Consider the following 20,477-nt stretch of genomic DNA (forward strand, 5'->3'; position numbering starts at 1 on the left):
AGTCATTAAGTGAAACAAGTACTAAGTGAAACTGCTTATGGTCTTGCTTCAGGTTTCCTTTGTTTTATGGACCTGTGAAGGTCGCAAATGCAAGGATTGGATGTAGAGTAATTTTTTTTATCACTGTTATAACTGTGAACAGTTGCTAAATAGGATAGTCACTAAATAAGGACTACCTTATACCAAATTAGTATTCAGTAATTTTTGATATGCCTCAAACAAGATAGATAAGAGGTAGGTAGGTAGGTAGGTAGGTAGGTAGGTAGGTAGGTTGATAGATAGGTAGATAGATAGATAGATAGATAGGCAGGTGGGTAGGTAGATAGGTATCAGGAGAGAGAGAGAGATGAAAGGTAGATAGGTAGGTAAATAGGTGGGTGGTAGGGAGGAAGGAAGGGGGAGAGAGAGAGAAAAGGAAGGAAAGAAAGAGAGAGAAAGAAAAAGAAAGAAAGAAAGAAAGAAAGAAAGAAAGAAAGAAAGGCTATATAAAACCTGCAAAATTTCATCCAGCCCATTAAATCTATTCCCAATTCCTCACTAGGAATTAAAAGTTGATCTGAAGTTTCCTGCATTTGAGATATATTTTCCCCATATAACACTTGAAAAGAGCGGATCATGAGATTACAATATATATATACAGTATAGTGCAGGGGGATTAGCTCTTTAGATCATTATGGTTAATATCTCCCTCTTCCAAAACCATGGGAAATTTGTTCCAGGGAAGAAATTCCCACTGATACCAAAGGCAGCCTTTCTTAGGGTCAAAACACGAATGAAGACCTGTAAACATACACAGCTGTTATTTAGAACAGTGAACCTATTAAAACTGAGCCTCACAATTTACATGCTTCTAGTTTTACTTTTAATTCTTTGAAAAACTTTATAGATTTAATATAATCTACATCTGGTTTAGCCTATATGTGCTATAGAACTACCATTATAAAACTATAGCCCTTCATACATTACTGAATTAAAATCTGCAGCATCCACAGCCAGCTTTACTAACAGTAGGGAATGCTGGGAGACGTGTTTAGCAAACTTGGAGGGTGACAAATACTCTTATTGTTTTAGTTGGATGAGTAATCCATATCTTTTCAGATATTGTTGTAGTACAGCTTGAACTATCTTGCTTGAGTTCGGGGAATTTTGAATTCATAATTTGGCAACATTATGAGGATCAGAATTTCCTCCTATTAAGTATCAGAAATCTATTCCACTGTAAGGAACTCTGGATAATCAAGCTCATATATTACTGCTTTCAGTTTTATAATTATTCTGTTCCTTATTCAGAAAAGGAATACAGTGATCCCTCTATTATCGCGAGGGTTCCGTTCCAAGACCCCTCGCGATAATCGATTTTTTGCGATGTAGGGTTGCGGAAGTAAAAACACCATCTGCGCATGCGTGCCCTTTTTTTCTATGGCCGCGCATGCGTAGATGGTGGAGTTTGCGTTCCCCGCCGCCCACGCAAAGGGGAAACCCGATTCGGCTCCTCGCTGCTGCTGCGCTACCGAGCAGATCAGCTGCTGGGCGGCCGAAGGAACCTTCCCTGGGTCTTCCCGGCCGCCCACGCAAAGGGGAAACCCCGGCTCCTCGCTGATGCCCGCCGCTCGCCCGCCCGCCAGCAAGAGGGGGAAGACCCAGGGAAGGTTTCTTCGGCCGCCCAGCAGCTGATCTGCTCGGTAGCACAGCAGCAGCGAGCAGACGAAGATCGGGGTTTCCCAGCCGCCCACGCAAAGGGGAAACCCCGGCTCCTCGCTGATGCCCCCGCTCGCCCGCCCGCCGCCCACCAGCAAGAGGGGGAGAGATAGAGAAAGAGAGAGAAGGAAAGAAAGAGATGAGAGAGGGAGGAAGAGAGTGTGAGAGAGGAAGAAGCAAGATAGAGAAAGAGAGAGAGAAAGAAAGATGAGAAAGGAAGGAAGAGAGTGACGTCATTGGTGGAAAAATCGCGATATAGCGTTTCGCGAAGTTCGAGATCGCGAAACTCGAGGGATCACTGTACTCTGAATTTAAGGTACTCCTTTCACATATCAGAAGTTTAATCTTTTTTATTATACTGTTAATATTTATCTAAATGAGGTGCTTTACAGATAGAATAGAATTATAGTCCCAGAATTCTCAGTTAGCAAGAGGATGCTCATTAGGAACTTTGGAATTATAGTTCAGTAGATCTGCAAGGCACCATATTGTTGAAGAACCACCTTTAGATATGGATTTAGTCTTTTCAAAATCCAGAAATACACATTTTGGTTTTAATCTATTTTATTATTAAGGTTAGCCCTGTTTATTTTGCCCTATTCAACTCCTTACAAGTGTATTTTTTCCAAAGCAGCTAACTTGGCAATAAAGGACAAGATAATGAGGATGAAAATGATATACATGTATGTGAAGCATGAGAAGCTCTTAGGAAATGCTTAAATTAAAAGATGGGAGAAAATAACAGGAAAGAAGAAGACACTTACTCTGGTGTTTGCATGTTTCTCTTTTCCCTAAAAATAAAACAAAAGTTATGAATTAAAATAATAGCATTGATATTTGGAACATTAAATCTAAGGGCTCATGGAAACAGGGAATGATATGGAAATGCTGGCTTTTATTACAACAAGATCGTCATGATCCAAAAAGCCATAAAAGAGCCAGAAATTGGCATGGCCCCCAAAGGGCTGCCCCCCAAAGGGCTGCCCCCCAAAGGGCTGCCCCCCAAAGGGCTGCCCCCCAAAGGGCTGCCCCAACAGCTACTAGCCAAACAGGAGATTCTTTTCGGCTGTGGGACCAGAAGTAGCTGCCCTTCACAGAATACTTTAGCTAGATCTGCATCTGTGAGCTTTGCCTTCATACAAAAAGCTTGAATCATAATCTGAGCTTCATGTCCTTCAGGAGCATTTATCACAACTTTAAGAGAAGGAATGGATGAAAACATAGAAAGAAATGAAAAAGAGAAATACCACGGATATAAACACATGAATATGCAGGACATATGATGGACTCAAAAGTCCTAGAACATGTGCATGTAAAATGGAAAAGGAGTATGTTTGTTTCCTTATGACTGTAATAAAAAAATGGATTTGATGATGTTGCTTGCTGCTTTTTAATAATGTTTTCTTTGATTTTTATTGTCCTAAAATTCAGTTCACGGTCTCGAGAAAGTTTATTTTAGTTATTAGGAAAGACATTTTTTCCTACTTTTAATTCCAAATGAGATAAAGTTAATTTTTTTTAAAGAAAATTCCTTGTTTTGCAGTTTCTTTACAAATTAAGAATGCTAAGTTGAAAGATAATGGTAGAAATTTAATTTAAGTGTGTGTTTTAGAAAATAGGAAGCACTGTTTTTATGAACTGAATTAAGTTGAACCTAACAATCTTTTTGTGTGTGTAGAACTTTACAAAAATGCAGTCACATATTAATGCTTGGAAGTACTCACACTCCTTCCCGCCGGCAGCACATAATATAAGCAAGTATAAGAAAAAGCACCAGGGCAACTGCAGAAGGAACTGCCAAAGTAATGAGGAAGTCTGAATAATAATCTCTGCTTTTCAAGCTCTCAGATGGTGGTTTATATTCCCCGCCATCTGGTAAAATGCCTTCTCCACGGATCACTTCTTGATAAGTAGAAATTTGCTGTGTTTTATCAACCTGATACCAAAAGTACAAAAAGCATTTTAGATTTCTTTAGAAAAGCATGCAGGCAATAGCTTAACAAATATATACATTTGCTTATTAAAATATCTTAATTACTCAACTTTAATAACGTTGCGTGCACAAGATACTGTAATGAACCCAATTACTTTAATATACAGCATAAGTATTCAAGTAAGTACAGCATAAATATTTAAAACATTACAGGAAATCAGTTTTCTTGTAAATACTTTTTATGAGGCTAAATGACCAGAGATTTGTTTTAAAAAATGAAATATTCTATAGAACTCACGGTTCGACCCAACAGCATAAAAAATAATTTCACTGGAAACAAAACTGAAACATGTTTGGAAGTGCTTGCATGAAACATCTACACCAGTGATGGCGAACCTATGGCAGCTATATCTGTTGGCATGTGGGCCATTGTCCTAGCTCAGCTCCAATGTACATGTTTGTGCCGGCCAGCTGATTTTTGGCTCACACAGAGGCTCTGGGAGGGCATTTTTTGCTTCCAGAGACCCTCCAGGGGATGGGAGAGGACATTTTTACCCTTTCCCTCCTCCAGGGAAGCCTTTGGAGTCTGGGGAGGGCGAAACACGAGCCTACTGGGCCCACCCAGTTGGGAAACAGTGCCAATGTGACACAGAATGCTGGACTCAATGGGCTTTAGCCTGATTCAGCATGGCTCTTCTTATGTTTTTAAATAATTGGTTTGCAGCCATTAAAATTGCATGCAATGGCCGCACTGCTTCAATCTAAAAGGTGTTTATTCCTTTTGAACAATGTGTGTATATTTCACAATCACAGATAAAATATTAATAATAGGATATATAGGCAGTAATCAACCTAATAATCATTCATTAGCAACCATTTAAAGTTACATTGGTGGTGAAAAAAGTGATTTATGACCGGTCCCCAGACATATGACCGTTGCAGCATCCCCATGGATTATGATCAAAATTTGGGCATTTGACAACCAGCATGTATTTACAAATGTTGCAGGGTCACAAGGTCATGTGATCACCATTTGTAACCTTCCCAGACAGCTTCTGACAAGCAAGTCAGTGGGCGAAGCTGGATTTGCTTAATGATTACCTGATTCACTGGAAAACTGCAAGGATTTGTTTAACAATCATGGCAAAAAAAGATTATAAAATTGTGCACAGCTTATTTAACAACTATCTTATTTAGCAAAAAAAAAAAAATCTGTTCAAGTTTATGATCATAAGTCAAAGACTATCTATAATAAAGTCTTAGATTAAACCAGATGAAAACTTTTATCCAAAATTCTTGAACATAGCTGATTTTGGCTGATCTCCAAAACCTTATCAGTAGTGAATCTGGTTCAGTACTTGCAAAAAAGACAACCAGGAAACCTGTAAGGCTTTAAACAAATTAGAAAGAGAAAAACTCCAGAAAGCAATAGCATATCTCTTCCACATTGCTGCTAAGAAAGCCAAACATCAAATATAGTTATTGGAATCAGTCTCAATTTATGGATATCGATGTATTTAACTTTTAAAATCTGTTGCATCTGTATCTTGTATCTTCTTTGACCAATAGGAAAATACATCACAAATCCTGCTAAAAGTGCTATTAACTATAATTTTCTCATTCTAAAAAAAGCAGCTTTAAATAATAACATTTACAGTATTTTCAAGTAAGTGTAAGGACATAAATAGCTGTTGTATGCCAACTCATGCCATTAGCCTGACTACTGTATTATCTTTTCCATTCATTCCTATTTATGTTTTGATCACAACTGTCAGAACCCATGATAGAATAAGCTAAAAGAGAAATGATTTTTCTTGGTGTTGATCGAAAAACCATGGTCCTGTAGTACCTGGATTGTTGTCTGGGGTCCACCTCTGCCTGTGACCCAGAAGACTGGATCAGAATATTGTTCAAGTACACTGGACCCTAATTGGCAGAACCTGGAGGTGAGCTGCCAGGGCTACCAATAGCTTTGTGGTCCTTGGCACTGACAACAGGCCAAATGCCTTTTATTGGTAATGTTTGTTTGCGTAGGAAAAACGGACGAATTGCCTGTGGGCAGGCAAGATCGGTACATGGAGCTATGAACTCCTCTTCTTCCGCAGAGGAGACCTCACTCCTAATTGAAGGAGCCAGATGGGAGCCATATGGGTGCCAGTTGTGGGACCTGAAACTGAGGGACACTTTGAGTAGATTGGCTCCTTTGCTGGAGGCTTGCAGCTATTCCCTGCGATATTGCTGGGGAAATAATCAATTTTAGATGGTCAGGTAATTCTGAACCATCATTATCAACTCCTGGGCGGAGTCCCGCCACAGTTGGGGTAAAGGTGGCCTCAGGTATTGGTCTTGATGGAAGTATTTGACTCTCTGATCCTGCAAAAAACCCAGATCTATTAATTCGCTACAATTGACTTAGAAAAAACAGCTCTCTGGAGCCATCTGGTGACCAGGAGTGATAGCTTGCAAGCTGCAAAATGCTTGGGTAATTAATAGGACACAATTGTCATTCCTCCAGGAGGCAAAAAAAAATCAGCTCCTCCCATGGGAGGGCTTCCCATTCCCTGGCTCCTTCCAGCCTTTTGGGCTGTGGCCAGCTCTTTATCAAATGCCTTTTGTCGCTTTTAGTATCCTTTTCAGCTGTTTTGGAGCCTCTGCTGTTCCTAGCGGTTGCCTTATAGCTCCTCCCTGCTGCTGCCTTAGCAGCTGCCCTCTGTCTTGAGAGACCCTGTCTGAATCTCAGGGAGGCTATGGGGCAAGCCCTATTGTCTTCTTCCTGAGGTTGTGTGCTGGTGGAAGGTACCGGTACCATTTTCCACTGCATCGAGACAGACCTGGGCCGCAATGGCTGCTGCGGCTTTCAACTGTGGTAAACCTGCCTGCTGCTACCAGTATGCCCACTCAAAGCTGGACAGTGACTAAATGCCCCCTGCCCACCAGGCAGGAAGCCTGGGGCTTCAGCTTGGTGATTAAGAGCCAGGTGAAGTACTACCGCGAGCACGTGGTTGACAGGGACCTTGGAACTTGCAGCTAATCAGCAGATTAGTTAGCCAACCTGATCCCCAAAGCAATTTTTAAAAGAAATTTCCCCTTTGTTCACGGTTAGTTGACGTCTGAAGCCGTTCTTATTTCACATCTCATCTGGCTGAAGACTAAGCTGACTGGGGAGGCCACCAGGGAAGAAGGCAGGACCAAAAAAGATCACATGTTCAGTCTAGTACAAATGCACTAGAGTGCCTTCCGTCCCCTGTCCTATTGCTCTCCTATATCTCCTATACCTTTCTTCTATTCCTATATCTCTTCTTCTATTCTTTCATTGATAGGTTCTATTACTATACCTTCTTTTCTATTATATCTTAGATATATTTTACTATGAGTATCTCCTCTATAACCTTCATCATGTATTTTACTATGTGTATATAGATATATACCCACTAAAACCCTCATTGTGTATTGGAGAAAATAAATAAAATAAAATAAAAATAAGAACAGAGCAATACCCATTCCTAGCTTCTCTCTCTCCAGCTCTATGGAGAATCTCAGTCATCCAGGGACAACCATGATTTGGATGACTGAGAATCTATACATACATTAAGACTGCAAATAACAGAAACCATGTGCATCCCATGAAATTAACCACAGAATAGTTTAAACATTAAGCATCTGTTTTCTAAAACACCTCCATTCAATAACTCACCAATGAAATTTTACACCAATCTATGTGAAACTGAGTACGAAACTTTTTATCACAAGTGATTATAGGTTCCATTTCTTGACTGCATCTCAGCTGATTTTGTGGGTTTTCTACTTCCCGTAAGCAAGAGGAGAATGTAACATCTGCACCAACCATAACATAGACACTACAAAGAAAGAAAGAAAGTGGAAACAGTTTTAGGATTGTCATTGACAATTTTTTAAATTAATCATTTGTTTCGTTTCCTTTCTGTGAATGAGAATGAGTTCCAGTTTTAGCATTTTGACTACTGTTGTCTAATTCAAGTTATTTATACAAGATTAATAATAGTAGCATAATAGTGTAGTTTTATCAAATCCAAACACGTAAAATATGTAAACTAAATAATAACATGCTTTACAAAATACTCTTAGATTTTCTTAAATCAAATCAAAACATTGTTTAAAAATACATATTTTAAAGGTATTAAAGAAGAGATTGGACCACCATTTTTCTGAAATGTTATAGGGTTTCCTGCTGAGACGGGGTGGCGCAGCAGGTAGAGTGCTATACTGTAGGCCACTGAAGCTGACTTGTAGATCTGAAGGTCAGCGGTTCAAATCTCATCATCGGCTCAAGGTTGACTCAGCCTTCCATCCTTCCGAGGTGGGTAAAATGAGGACCCGGATTGTGGGGGCAATAGCCTAGCTCTGTTTAAAAAAGTGCTATTGCTAACATGTTGTAAGCCGCCCTGAGTCTAAGGAGAAGGGCGGCATAAAAAATGAATGAATGAATGAATGAATAAATAAATAAATAAATAAATTGAGAAGAGAGTTGGACGAGAAGACCTCCAATGTCACTTCCAACTCTGTTATTTTGTTATTAAGTTAATATTCTGCTAAAGACTCCGTATTTTAGGAAACAAATGTAAGCTATGCTTGCAAAAATAAAAATATTAACCCATTTAAGATTGATGTTTGTTATTACTGTACCATGCTGTTTCTATTTCTCAGCCTGTTTTCAACAGCTTCAAATTGTAGAATAGCTTTCAAGTACATTCACAAGAAAGTATCAAGGTACGACAGAAATGCCAAGAATACATAAAAACATTATGAGTTTGCCTGTTTATTATTGATTTCTTTGTAAATAAGGTGTGAAAGCAGATAATTTGTCCTTTTCTTTCCAGACAGGATCTTAAAGATAAGAGGATTTATTTATTTATTTATTTATTTATTTATTTATTTATTTATTTATTTATTTATTTATTTATTTATTTATCAGATTTGTATGCCGCCCCTCTCCGTAGACTCGGGGCAGCTCACAGCAATAATAATACAATGTAAACAAATCTAATATTTAAGTTAATTTAAAACCCCAATTTAGAAACCAATCATACATACTAACATACCATGCATAAATTTTATAAGCCTAGGGGGAGGGAAAGTCTCAATTCCCCCATGCCTAACGACAGAGGTGGGTTTTAAGGAGCTTACGAAAGGCAAGGAGGGTGGGGGCAACTCTGATATCTGGGGGGAGTTGGTTCCAAAGGGTCGGGGCCGCCACAGAGAAGGCTCTTCCCCTGGGTCACGCCAAACGACATTGTTTAGTTGACGGGACCCGGAGAAGGCCAACTCTGTTGGATATTAAGGAAACAAGGGAATTACAGTGATACCTCGTCTTGCACACCCCTCGTCATACAAACTTTTCAAGATACAAACCTGGGATTTAAGATTTTTTTTGCCTCTTCTTCCAAACTATTTTCACCTTACAAATCCAAGCCGCCGCCACTGGGATGCCCCGCTTCCGGACTTCTGTTGCCAGTGAAGCGCCCATTTTTGCGCTGCTGGGATTCCTCTGAGGCACCACCTCCAGACTTCCGTGTTTTTGCAATGCTGCAGGGGAATCCCAGCAGCGCAAAAACGGGCGCTTCACTGGCAAGGGAAGTCCGGAGGTGGGGTTTTCCAGTGAGGGGAGCCTCAGCGAAATCTCAGCATCACAAAAACACGGAAGTCCGGAAGTGGGGTTTCGAGGACTTCCGTGTTTTTGCGATGCTGCAATTTCACTGAGGCTCCCTTCGCTGGAAACCACACCTCCTGACTTCCATTGCCAGCGAAGCACCCGTTTTTGCGCTGCTGGGATTCTCCTGCTGGGATTCCCCTGCAGCATCACAAAAACACGGAAGTCCGGAGGTGGGGTTTCCCATTGAGGGGAGCCTCAGGGGAATCCCAGCAGCGCAAAAACAGGCGCTTCGGCTGGCAAAAGGGGTGAGTTTTGGGCTTGCACGCATTAATCACTTTTCCATTGATTCCTATGGGAAACATTGTTTCGTCTCACAAACCTTTCACCTTACAAACTATCTATTGTTCCATAACCAATTAAGTTCGTAAGACGAGGTATCACTGTATATTGCTTCATGCTGGATTTCACCTATTAAATAAAAGCCCTTAGGAGATCAGTTCTAGCTTCTGCCTTTTGTTTTTTAAATAATTTTTATTGAGTTTTTACATTTAAAATCACAATACACTACCACTTTTATAGCTTTCTATTATTGGTATCTATCCTAATTTAAATTTTCCATTAATGGACTATTTTTTAATTTTGTAATTTCTTATCTTATTTTTTCTATACAAAAAAATGTCTAACATTTGCTTTTTGTTATATAGTCCTTCACGTTATTGTAGATTAAAAAGTAATGCATCTGTATTTCCTATTATATGTTAAGTGTTAAAGAGTAAGCTACACTGAGAGGATGCCCAGAGGAAAAACGTGGGGTTGGCAGATATCCAGCTAATATTCCAGAGATACTTCAAATAACCAGGCCACATATATTAAATATACCAATATTATTTACATTAGTCAAATACAGTATCCTGTGTAATTCTTAAGAGTAGCAGTGCTTACTCCTTAAGATTTAACCATATTACATGTTGTGAGCTGTCCTGAGTCCCAGAAGAAGGACAGCATAGAAATCAAATCAAATCAATCAATCAATCAATCAATCAATCAATATCTTTAGAAGTACTGTTGACACAGATTAGACAAAAACAATTCTAGCTTTTGAAGTGCTCAAAATTGCTCCTGCAAACTGGCAAAGTACCTGTATTTTGTTTTCTTTTATTAGTTCCTTCCTACTTAAAATATGGATGCAATCTTATTTAGATAAAAGTTAGAGCTAACATTACTTCATTCTTGGGCCTATTGGAATGCTAATCTTCTTCTACATCTGCTCTTTCTCAAACATCTATAGATCTATTCTAGCCTCCTACTATGCTATCTCCCACTTTCCTGTTAGAATTTTTAACATGGGGAAAAAAACGGGGTTTAGAATCTGCCTAGGTAGATAACATAAACATGTTTTTATTGTTTTATCCTATTGTAATTTCACATATGAAGCTCAAGATAGATTTCCTTACATCTCTGTGAGACAGATTGGGCATCAAGGAAGTAGTTAAATACAAACCAGCATACTTCCAAGGCGGCAAATGGCCTCAATCTTTCTTTCTAGTCTTAGTCTAGCATCATAATCACAATATAGTTTGTGCTAATGAATGACTGTCTCCTTCTTCTCAATTAGTAGTAGAGATTTTTCGCTCTCAAGAATCAATATAATCAATACATGAGCACATAATGGATTCAAACTAAATGTAAACTGTTCCAAAGTCGGCTGCAGAAAATACAACTTCAGCAATAGAGTGATCAGTGCCTAGAATGCACTACCTGACTCTGTAGTTTCTTCCCTAAACCCCAAAACTTTAACCTTAGATTATCTACAGTTGACCTTTCCCCATTTCTAAGAGGTCTGTAAGGGGCGTGCGTAAGCGCACTATTATGCCTACTGTCTCTGTCCTACCGTCCTCTTTTACCATTACTGTTATGTTTTTACAAATTACTACTATCCTATACATGTTTGACAATAAGTAAGTAAGTAGGTAAGTAAGTAAGTAAGTAAGTAAGTAAGTAAGTAAGTAAGTAAGTAAGTAAGTAAGTAAGTAAGTAAATAAATATAATAATAATAAAATAAAATAAAATAAAGTAAAGTATTTGTCCTATCTATTTCGGCCAGCATGACTCATGGTGAGAAATGCCAAGAGTTGAGGTTGCAACAACAAGAGATCTTCAAGTCCTAGTGGACAATCACTTAATACAAGCCAAAAAAGCCAATGCAGTCCTAGGTTGCATTGACAGAGGGATAAGATCACATGAAGTGTTTATGTCTTGGTCTTGGTAATATAAGGTCTTGATAAGGCCACATTAATGTTGAGACCTTCGAAAGAGTACAGAGAAGAGCAACATAAATGATTAGGTGACTGGACGTTAAAACATATATAGAAAGGTTGCTGAAATATATATCTAGCTTAATGAAAAGAACTGGGTGACATGACGACAGCATTCCAATATTTAAGGGATTGCCTCAAAGAATAGAGAGTCAACCTATTCTCCAAAACAGTGTTTTTCAACCAGTGCACCGCAGCACACTAGTGTGCCATGATTATATGGTCAGGTGTGCCATGGGGAAATTAAACATGGTCCCCAAATCTACCATTCCTGCCAGGATATCCCATTTGTGTTCATCGAAACAGGCCCAGGTTTCACACTAAATGAGTATAAATACATTTAGAAACTATATTATTAACTATATGTATAATATGTACTGTGTTAGAGGGTCTTTTTGTGTCATTTTGGTTGGTGGTGTGCTCCAGGATTTTGTAAATGTAAAAAGGTGCCGCAGTTCAAAAAAGGTTGAACATCACTGCTCCAAAGCATCTGAAGGCAGGACAGGAAACATTGGATGGAAACTAATAAATTAAGGAGAAACCAACCTAGAACTAAGGAAAAAATTATTGATAGTTAGAACAATTAATCGGTGGAACAGCTTGCCTTCAGAAGTTCTGGATGCTTCAACAGTGGAAGTGTTTAAGAAGAAATTGAACAATCATTTCTCTGAAATGGTATGAGGTGTCCTGCCCGAGTAGGGGATTGGACTAGAACAGGGATTCCCAGCCTACAGGCTGTAGTCCACAATCAGGTTGCAGGCTGGTATACATACATGTGCATGAAGCTCGACTCACATGGGTGGCAGACATTCATACATGCACAGCTTATTTTGAAGTTGTGCTGCACATGCATGCATGTGCACTCCGGCCCAATACTTGCACGAGTCAAGCTTTACACACCTATGTGCGCCGGCCTACTGTTCATGCTGTCCTGCTTGCCTCTCCCCACACCAGTTGGGCCACCAAACCGCAAGGTTGAGGATCGTTGAACTAGAAGACTTCCAAGGTCCCTTCCAACTCTGTTATTCTATTATTCTGTTATGGTCTGGAGGAGTCCAGCTCTGTTTCCATTCAAAATTATTTTTAAAAAATATGAACAAAATATATGGCCAATTGGCCCCAAAATAGAGATTCATACACACCCTATAATCTAGATATGCAAGAACAAAACATTGTAGATATGTGTTATACAAATTTATCAAGGGGACATATTTACAACTTGAGTGAAACTAACTGCCAAAGAGCCTTGTATTACAACGTAGCTAGGTTGTTGTATAACAACCAACCTAGGAATTTTTTTATCGAAGTCCATAAAAACCTTGCTTTAAAAGCCAATCCTTAACTGCAGCATTTAAGCATAGAAGAAAAAACTTTTGAGAAATACATTTTTAATATGCCTTGCTTATCCCTTAGTCCAGATGTCACCACTGCTTTTTACTGAATTGGTTTTTTTTAAATAGATACTAAACTACTCAATAAATAATTGCTACTATGGAAATATAACTTCTTACCCTTCTTTCATGTCATTAATAGGAAGGGGCACTCTGCCTCCCCGATCAAGAGCTGATGTGATGTTTATGGCATTTAGGCGCTCAGGTTGCCATATGTTTTTCACAGCTCCAAGGAAATCTCCAAGAACCTCACTGGCCAACATTTCCTCTACATTCATGTTTTTAATGAAGAATTCTGCTTGATATGGCAAAAGATGATCTAATTGCAAAAAAAAAACCAAAGAAAAAACCCCCAGTGATTGTGTCTTAGACTAAAAGAGACAGACTACTAAATTATAAATACAGCCCAAAATTTGTTTGTGTTAAGCAACACAGTTAAGTGAGTTTTGTCCCATTTTACGATCTTTCTTGTCACAGTTGTTAAGTTAATAATTGCAGGCAAAGACAACCCATTGTCTTTACCTTTCAGAAAGTTGCCAAATATGACTCTGATGCACTGTTGCCAAGCATCCAAATTTTGATCATGACCCTGGGGATGTACAATGGTTGTAAATGTGAAAAATGGTCATAAGTCACTTTTTTCAGTGCCGCTGTAACTTCAAATGATCACTAAACAAACTATTTTAATTTAAGGATACATGTATCCTTAAACTCAAACTCAATCCAGACAAGACTGAGTGGCTGTGGGTCTTGCCTCCCAAGGACAATTCTATCTGTCCATCCATTACCCTGGGGGGGGGGAATTATTGACCCCCTCAGAGAGGGTCCGCAACTTGGGCATCCTCCTCGATCCACAGCTCACATTAAAGAAACATCTTTCAGCTGTGGCGAGGGGGGCATTTGCCCAGGTTCGCCTGGTGTGCCAGTTGCGGCTCTATTTGGACCGGGAGTCATTGCTCACAGTCACTCATGCCCTCATCACCTCGAGGCTCGACTACTGTAACGCTCTCTACATGGGGCTACCTCTGAAAAGTGTTCGGAAACTTCAGATCGTGCAGAATGCAGCTGCGAGAGCAATTATGGGCTTCTCTAAGTATGCCCATATCACTCCAACACTCCGCAGTCTGCATTGGTTGCCGATCAGTTTCCAGTCACAATTCAAAGTGTTGGTTATGACCTATAAAGCCCTTCATGGCACCGGAGCAGAATATCTCCGGGACCGCCTTCTGCCGCACAAATCCCAGTGACCGGTTCGGTCCCACAGAATTGTCCTTCTCCGGGTCCCGTCGACTAAACAATGTCATCTGGCGGGGCCCAGGGGAAGAGCCTTCTCTGTGGTGGCTCCGACCCTCTGGAACCAGCTCCCCCCTGAGATTAGGATTGCCCCCACCCTCCTTGCCTTTCGCAAACTCCTTAAAACCCACCTCTGCCGTCAGGCATGGGGAAACTGAAATATCTCCCCCTTGCCCATGTTGTTTTGGTGTTAGATTGCTTGTTTTTTTAATATTCTGGGGTTGTTTTTTATGAATTTTGTAGCTTAAAATTGTAATTGGATTGGTGGGTATTGGATTTGCTATTATGTATTGTTTTTACTTTGTTGTGAGCCGCTCCGAGTTTGCGGAGAGGGGCGGCATATAAATCCAATAAATCTAATCTAATCTAATCTAATCTAATGTATAGTAGTACTATTTTTTTAATATCATGAATAAGAAAGGACCAGTCTTTTAAAGTGTGATTATAAGACCCAGAATGCAACATTCCATGGATTACTTGTGCTGGCACCTCTCGTGCACTGCTTTTGAACCAATACTGAAAAATCACATCATTCTCATTTAATAATAGGCCATGACTTGTATAGTTTGAATGTAACCAATCAGAGCATATTCAACTTTGGAAGGAGCCAGTCATTCTCTTAACTCAATTCACCATATGAGGTTATGGTTATGGGGAAAATAAGAAGAGGAAGGATATTATGCATTTTCACCACCCTGAGTTATTTATAAAAATAATGGAAGGAAGGATCTAGATATTTTTCAGTGAATAAGACACACCTTTCCCCCCTAAAAATGGCTGAAAATTTGGGTGCGTCTTATACTCCCTATGTAGCTTTTTCGAACTTTTTCCAGCCCTAACAAGGTACTAACAATCTTTCCGGTTCTTCCTAGCTTGCAGGGTTTTTCATTGCTACTCCGAAGAAGTTTTTTTCCAACCCTAAGGCTTGTTTTCATTGCTACTCCCTCCAAAGATGGGGGGGGTTTTCATCCCTAACCAGAGCATAAAATTGTTCTGCTGGCGTGTACCAACTGCCCGTAATTACAGGGTAATTAGTCCAAACAGACACACACCACACGACAGAAGGAAAACAAAAGGTCTTTATCAACAGAAAATAAATAACTCCCTTTTTAAATGTCAAAGGGATTTTCTGGTACACACAAGGCACAGGTTAAATGCAATCCAATTTCTCACCCAGTAACTAGGAAATTGAGTCCAATTCCAAAGTGCAGAAATTCCACACACAGTCTTGAACAGGGAAACAGAAAACCACGATCTTGACGAAACTATGAATCAGATAAACTTCCACGAGGCTAAACCAGCACGGTGCTCTTTTTATCTGTAGCACTAATTACAGCAGCCCCACCCAACCACAGGTGGCCTCACTTATCTCCTGTAGTAATCCTTCATTTGTTCTCTCCTATGCATCACTCTACGCACGCGTGGGTCCGTCATAAGTTCTTGTTCAGAATCCAGGGATGATAAGGATGATTGATCTCCTCCTGGGCTGTCTGCCAAACTCCCCTCTTCCCTGTCAATCACGCTTCCTTCATTGGCAAATTCTATCGGGAGCAAAACAGGCCTGTGGCATGTGGATGTTTCCCCCACATCCACCTCCACATTTCTTGGGGCAGGAGCTGGGCCAGAGCTAACCACAACAAAAATAATGTGCTGAAGTTGACCCCAGTAAGGATGCTAGGCAGATGAATATTCTCCCTATTTTCCTCCCCCAAATCTAAAGTGCGTCTTATACTCTGAAAAATACGGTACATGCATTTAAAAAAACTGGGCAAGTACAAACTGATATCATCGTTAATATTTCAGAGATATGATTAGATGTTTGACAAGACAGAGTATAAAATACCCTTTTCCCATTATTGTTGCCTTTAATTATTTAGCAAAATTTAACTGATTTATATTATTTACCAAATGAATCATCCAAAACGTTGAGATAATTCTTGAGGACATACCTTCTGTTGACATTATATTAATAATTAAATTATGTCTTGCTGTCTCAAAGGTACGTCTGTTATAAGCAGTGATCTAATAAAGGGGGGGAAAGTAAAAGGGTAACTAATTATTACATTTTTAAAAGGGTAATATGGTAAACAATAATAATGGTTATCTTAAAATTGTCACAAATGAGGTTTTCATTTAATCTTCTTTTACTGAAAAACAGAAAATCACAAAACAAGCTATGTCAGGGGTAATCTACTCTCCTTTCAGTTTATAATGTAACTAAAGAAATTTTGAAACCCATGGGGCATTCCAACACTGATTAATGTGTCTGTCAACATGCATTTTTAAAAAATAAACATTCTGCAAAGTAAGTACCTCAATGATAGTTGGCTTGCCCATGTTTTCTACAGTTGGTGACCCATAGAGCACACCATCACTATAGGGTGTTCTTTGGATGTAACGCAACCAGCCAGGTCTATCAGGGTAACCCATTAGGTTTGTATTAAATGTTATGGGATCATTGTTTATCTCACCTGGATAAGCAGAGACAGTTATGTTACGATACGGTTTAATCATCCATACACTATATTTTATGCTCGTTCCAATGGTAAATTCCTAGCATTTATATCCTTAATAATTTAGGTCCTATTTTTATTATAATAATAAATCCCCAAAATTATAGCTACAGTTCATTACAGTTTTGGCCAACAGTAACAGTAATTATTTGAAAATGAAATATTCAGTAACCATCATGAACCCCTAATACAATGATCCCTCGATTATCGCGAAGGTTCCGTTCCAAGACCCCTCGCGATAATCGATTTTTCGCGATATAGTGGTGCGGAAGTAAAAACACCATCTGCGCATGCGCACCCTTTTTTTCCATGGCCGCGTATGCGCAGATGGCATTTTTACTTCCGCACCTGGGAAGACCCAGGGAAGGTTCCTTCCGCCGCCCAGCAGCTGATCTGCTCGGCAGCGCCGCAGCAGCGAGGAGCCGAAGATCGGGGTTTCCCCTTTGCGTGGGCGGCGGGGAAGACCCAGGGAAGGTTCCTTCGGCCACCCAGCAGCTGATCTGCTCGGCAGCGCCGCAGCAGCGAGGAACCGAAGATCCGGGTTTCCCCGCCGCCCACGCGCCGCTCGAGAGCAAGAGGGGGAGAGATAGAGAAAGATAGAGAAGGAAAGAAAGAGATGAGAGAGGGAGGAAGAGAGTGTGAGAGAGGAAGAAGCAAGATAGAGAAAGAGAGAGAGAAAGAAAGATGAGAAAGGAAGAGAGTGACGTCATCGGGTGGGAAAATATTTTTAATTAATATTTTTTGAAAAAGCGCGATATAGCGTTTCGCGAAGATCGAGATCGCGAAAATCGAGGGATCACTGTACTGCATAAATACCAGTATCAGTAAATTAAACCTAACCCTAATTAAGTGGGCATTATAGCTTAAATGACATTGTTTCATTAACTGTAAGGGCTTTGCTGTATCCCTCTATAGGAACAAGTATTAAACACGTTAAGAATGTTTGTTAACTTTACTGTAATAATCTGATTTGATTTAATGAAAATAATAATAATAACATGTATCACAATAGATATTTTTCATAAAATGTAAATTGGAAAAGAGGTGATAGCCAAGAAAAAATGTAGACCTTTTAATGCTACATACATCCACGATCCTTGCAAGTTAGTCTAAAGGCAAAAAGATTCATGATACTAAATACAGTAGTACCTCGTGATACGAACCCTTCGTCATACGAACTTTTCGAGATATGAACTCGGGGTTCGGAAAATTTTTGTCTCTTCTTACGAACTTTTTTCACCTTACGAACCCGCCGCCCGAACGCCGAACCCGGAAGTTCGGCAAAAGTTCGGGTTCAGGGTTCAGGTTTGTAAGGCCGCCGAGAAGCGCCGCCACCTGGCTGTCGCCTTTTGAAACAGCCGGGGGGGGGCCTTCTTGGCGTTCTCCCGAACGCCAAACCCGAACTTTTGCTGAACTTCTGGGCATTCGGGAGAATGCTGAGAAGCCCCCCGGCTGTTTCAGAAGGCGACAGCCAGACGGCGGGACTTCTTGGCGGCCTCCCGAACCCGAACCTGAACTTTTGCCGAACTTATGGGTTCGGCATTCGGGAGAACGCTGAGAAGCACCCAGCTGTTTCAAACGGTGAGAGCCGGGCAGCAGCGCCCAGAGGAGCGACGTTTTTGCAATATTTTTTTTTCCTTGCACGCATTAATTGATTTTACATTGTTTCCTATGGGAAACATTGTTTCGTCTTACGAACTTTTTGCCTTACGAACCTCCTCCCGGAACCAATTAGGTTCGTAAGACGAGGTATTACTGAATGTCAGTTGTAAATCTAATCAGAAAGAGAGAGCAGGAGAGATGATATTTTCACATCAAATTAATAGCACCATTTTTACTGAGACTCTAGCACATTAAATATTTTTACACCTCTCTTTCTCTTATGCACACATAACCAATAGCTTTTTCAGCAAAAGTAATGATTATGTGATATTCATAAAGAAAAGTTAAAATGGAACTAGGTAACAGATTTATATGCCTTTAGAATTGTAAACATTTCTTACCAAGCTTTGAATAAGGAGGGAACTCTCCTTTAAAATGTTCTCTCTCCAAAACATGAACAAAGAGAACTCCAGCAGAAGGATAAACATTTCGATCAGAATGCACCCTAGAGAGAATTGTATACACTGAAAAGCAGGAGAAGAGGACACAACGTAAGAAAAATATATCCGTGGAAAATAGTGATCACATATGCTTATTAAATCAAACTGGAAAATATGACATAGAATACAAACCGCAAAATATTTGATGCCTTTTTAAAGGTACCTCCGCAGCTCCTCTTCAGGTATGTGTCTCCTGATACTGAACAATTTAGAATTTTGATCTTAATTACCGGTATATAAAATCCAAGAAGCAAATATAACAAGTCACATTGTATGTAGCAAAACATGTCATTCAAAGCAGTTACGTTTTTTTTAACTAGTTTGATAAAAAGAAAAACATTTTAATGGTACTGTATTTCTCAATTCATGTGGTTATTACGAAATAACTCTTCTTGCAATCAATTTTATTTCCAAATATGCCAGTTACAGCGGTCTTAGTATGTTAAAAGTAAATAACATAGAGCAGCAAAACAAAAAGGGAACTATTTGAAAGAACTTTCAGAAAGCCTTTAATTTATGGCTAAATGCATTGTTTCCTTACTCCTACATTGTTAAAAATATTTTATTATCAACCTTTCAGGAAGTATATATAACTCATAATAAATGCAACTTGCATCCCTTGGGATGATTTCCAGCTTATCAAGAGCATCTCTTAACTTGAGAGGAAATGGCTGGGGGCCCAATTCTGATTGCTATCACATAAAAGGGGCATCCATCTCACTGTTTTTAAGTCTGCATTATATTCAGTATGAATAAGTATTAAGCACACTAAATCTATGGTTACCCTTTATTAAAACTGTAAAATTACATATATCAATATGTATGCAAGCGAACTTTAGAAGCAGGTTTTATATTGCTTTTATTTCTTCTCTTTTCAGTTTTATTTTTCTTGGGTTTCTAAAAATAATCTAAATAATAAGATAGATGCTAGATAGATGGATGGATGGATGATGGATGGATGATGGATGGATGGATGGATAGATAGGTAGGTAGGTAGATAGGTAGGTAGGTAGGTAGGTAAATAGGTAGATAGATACATATCTGCCTATCTCAGGTTCTTGGGAAGCACTCAATAAGTAGAGAAAAATGTCACAGCCAGTCTAAACATCTGGCTGTGTGAAAAACACAATAATAAGCTATATAAAATAAAAAATAAACGCAGTTTTATTTAAAAAAAATCTTGACAATAAAATGTCTAATGGAAACACATTATTTAACTTTCTTGTTGAATTGTCTTAGTGTTTACTTATAAATGTATTACATGTATTTAATCTATAACTTTGTATTTATAGGAAAACAAAGTAGAATCAATCCAAAACCAGTCATCCATCGTTTTCCAGTAGATTCCAGTATCTCTCAGTAATGCAACATAACTATCATAACCATAGTATCAATTGCATAAGCATTTCACAAACTTCTTTAATTGTTTGTTCACTTCTATATTAAGAGTGAGTTTATATTTTAGAATTGCTACTTCATAAAATAGGACAAAATTTTAGTTGGCTTCTAAAAGTTCAACAATGAAAGCTACTGACAAGTGGTAGTAAAAAGTAAGTACAATTAGGTTACTACATTCAACAAACCCAGGAAAAAAACCGCTTTC

The 20,477-nt window shown here is 39.3% G+C and overlaps 1 protein-coding gene across 3 annotated transcripts in view; it reads right to left on the reverse strand.

Annotated features, from left to right (window-relative positions):
* Positions 1-20,477, reverse strand: part of SGCE (sarcoglycan epsilon) — a 48,757-nt gene that overhangs the window by 8,973 nt on the left and 19,307 nt on the right. For 2 of the 3 annotated variants that reach the window (XM_070726700.1, XM_070726702.1), the window contains 7 exons: positions 18,776-18,898; positions 16,573-16,730; positions 16,209-16,281; positions 13,087-13,285; positions 7,326-7,488; positions 3,423-3,634; positions 2,463-2,489 (listed from right to left, as the gene is read on the reverse strand). In XM_070726700.1, the coding sequence (XP_070582801.1) occupies positions 2,463-2,489; positions 3,423-3,634; positions 7,326-7,488; positions 13,087-13,285; positions 16,209-16,281; positions 16,573-16,730; positions 18,776-18,898 (955 nt within the window). The remainder of the gene's footprint in view (positions 1-2,462; positions 2,490-3,422; positions 3,635-7,325; positions 7,489-13,086; positions 13,286-16,208; positions 16,282-16,572; positions 16,731-18,775; positions 18,899-20,477) is intronic. The other variant, XM_070726701.1, reaches the window with a different exon arrangement.

The sequence above is a fragment of the Erythrolamprus reginae genome, chromosome Z, assembly GCF_031021105.1.
Source record: "Erythrolamprus reginae isolate rEryReg1 chromosome Z, rEryReg1.hap1, whole genome shotgun sequence".
Classification (NCBI taxonomy): Eukaryota; Metazoa; Chordata; class Lepidosauria; order Squamata; family Dipsadidae; genus Erythrolamprus; species Erythrolamprus reginae.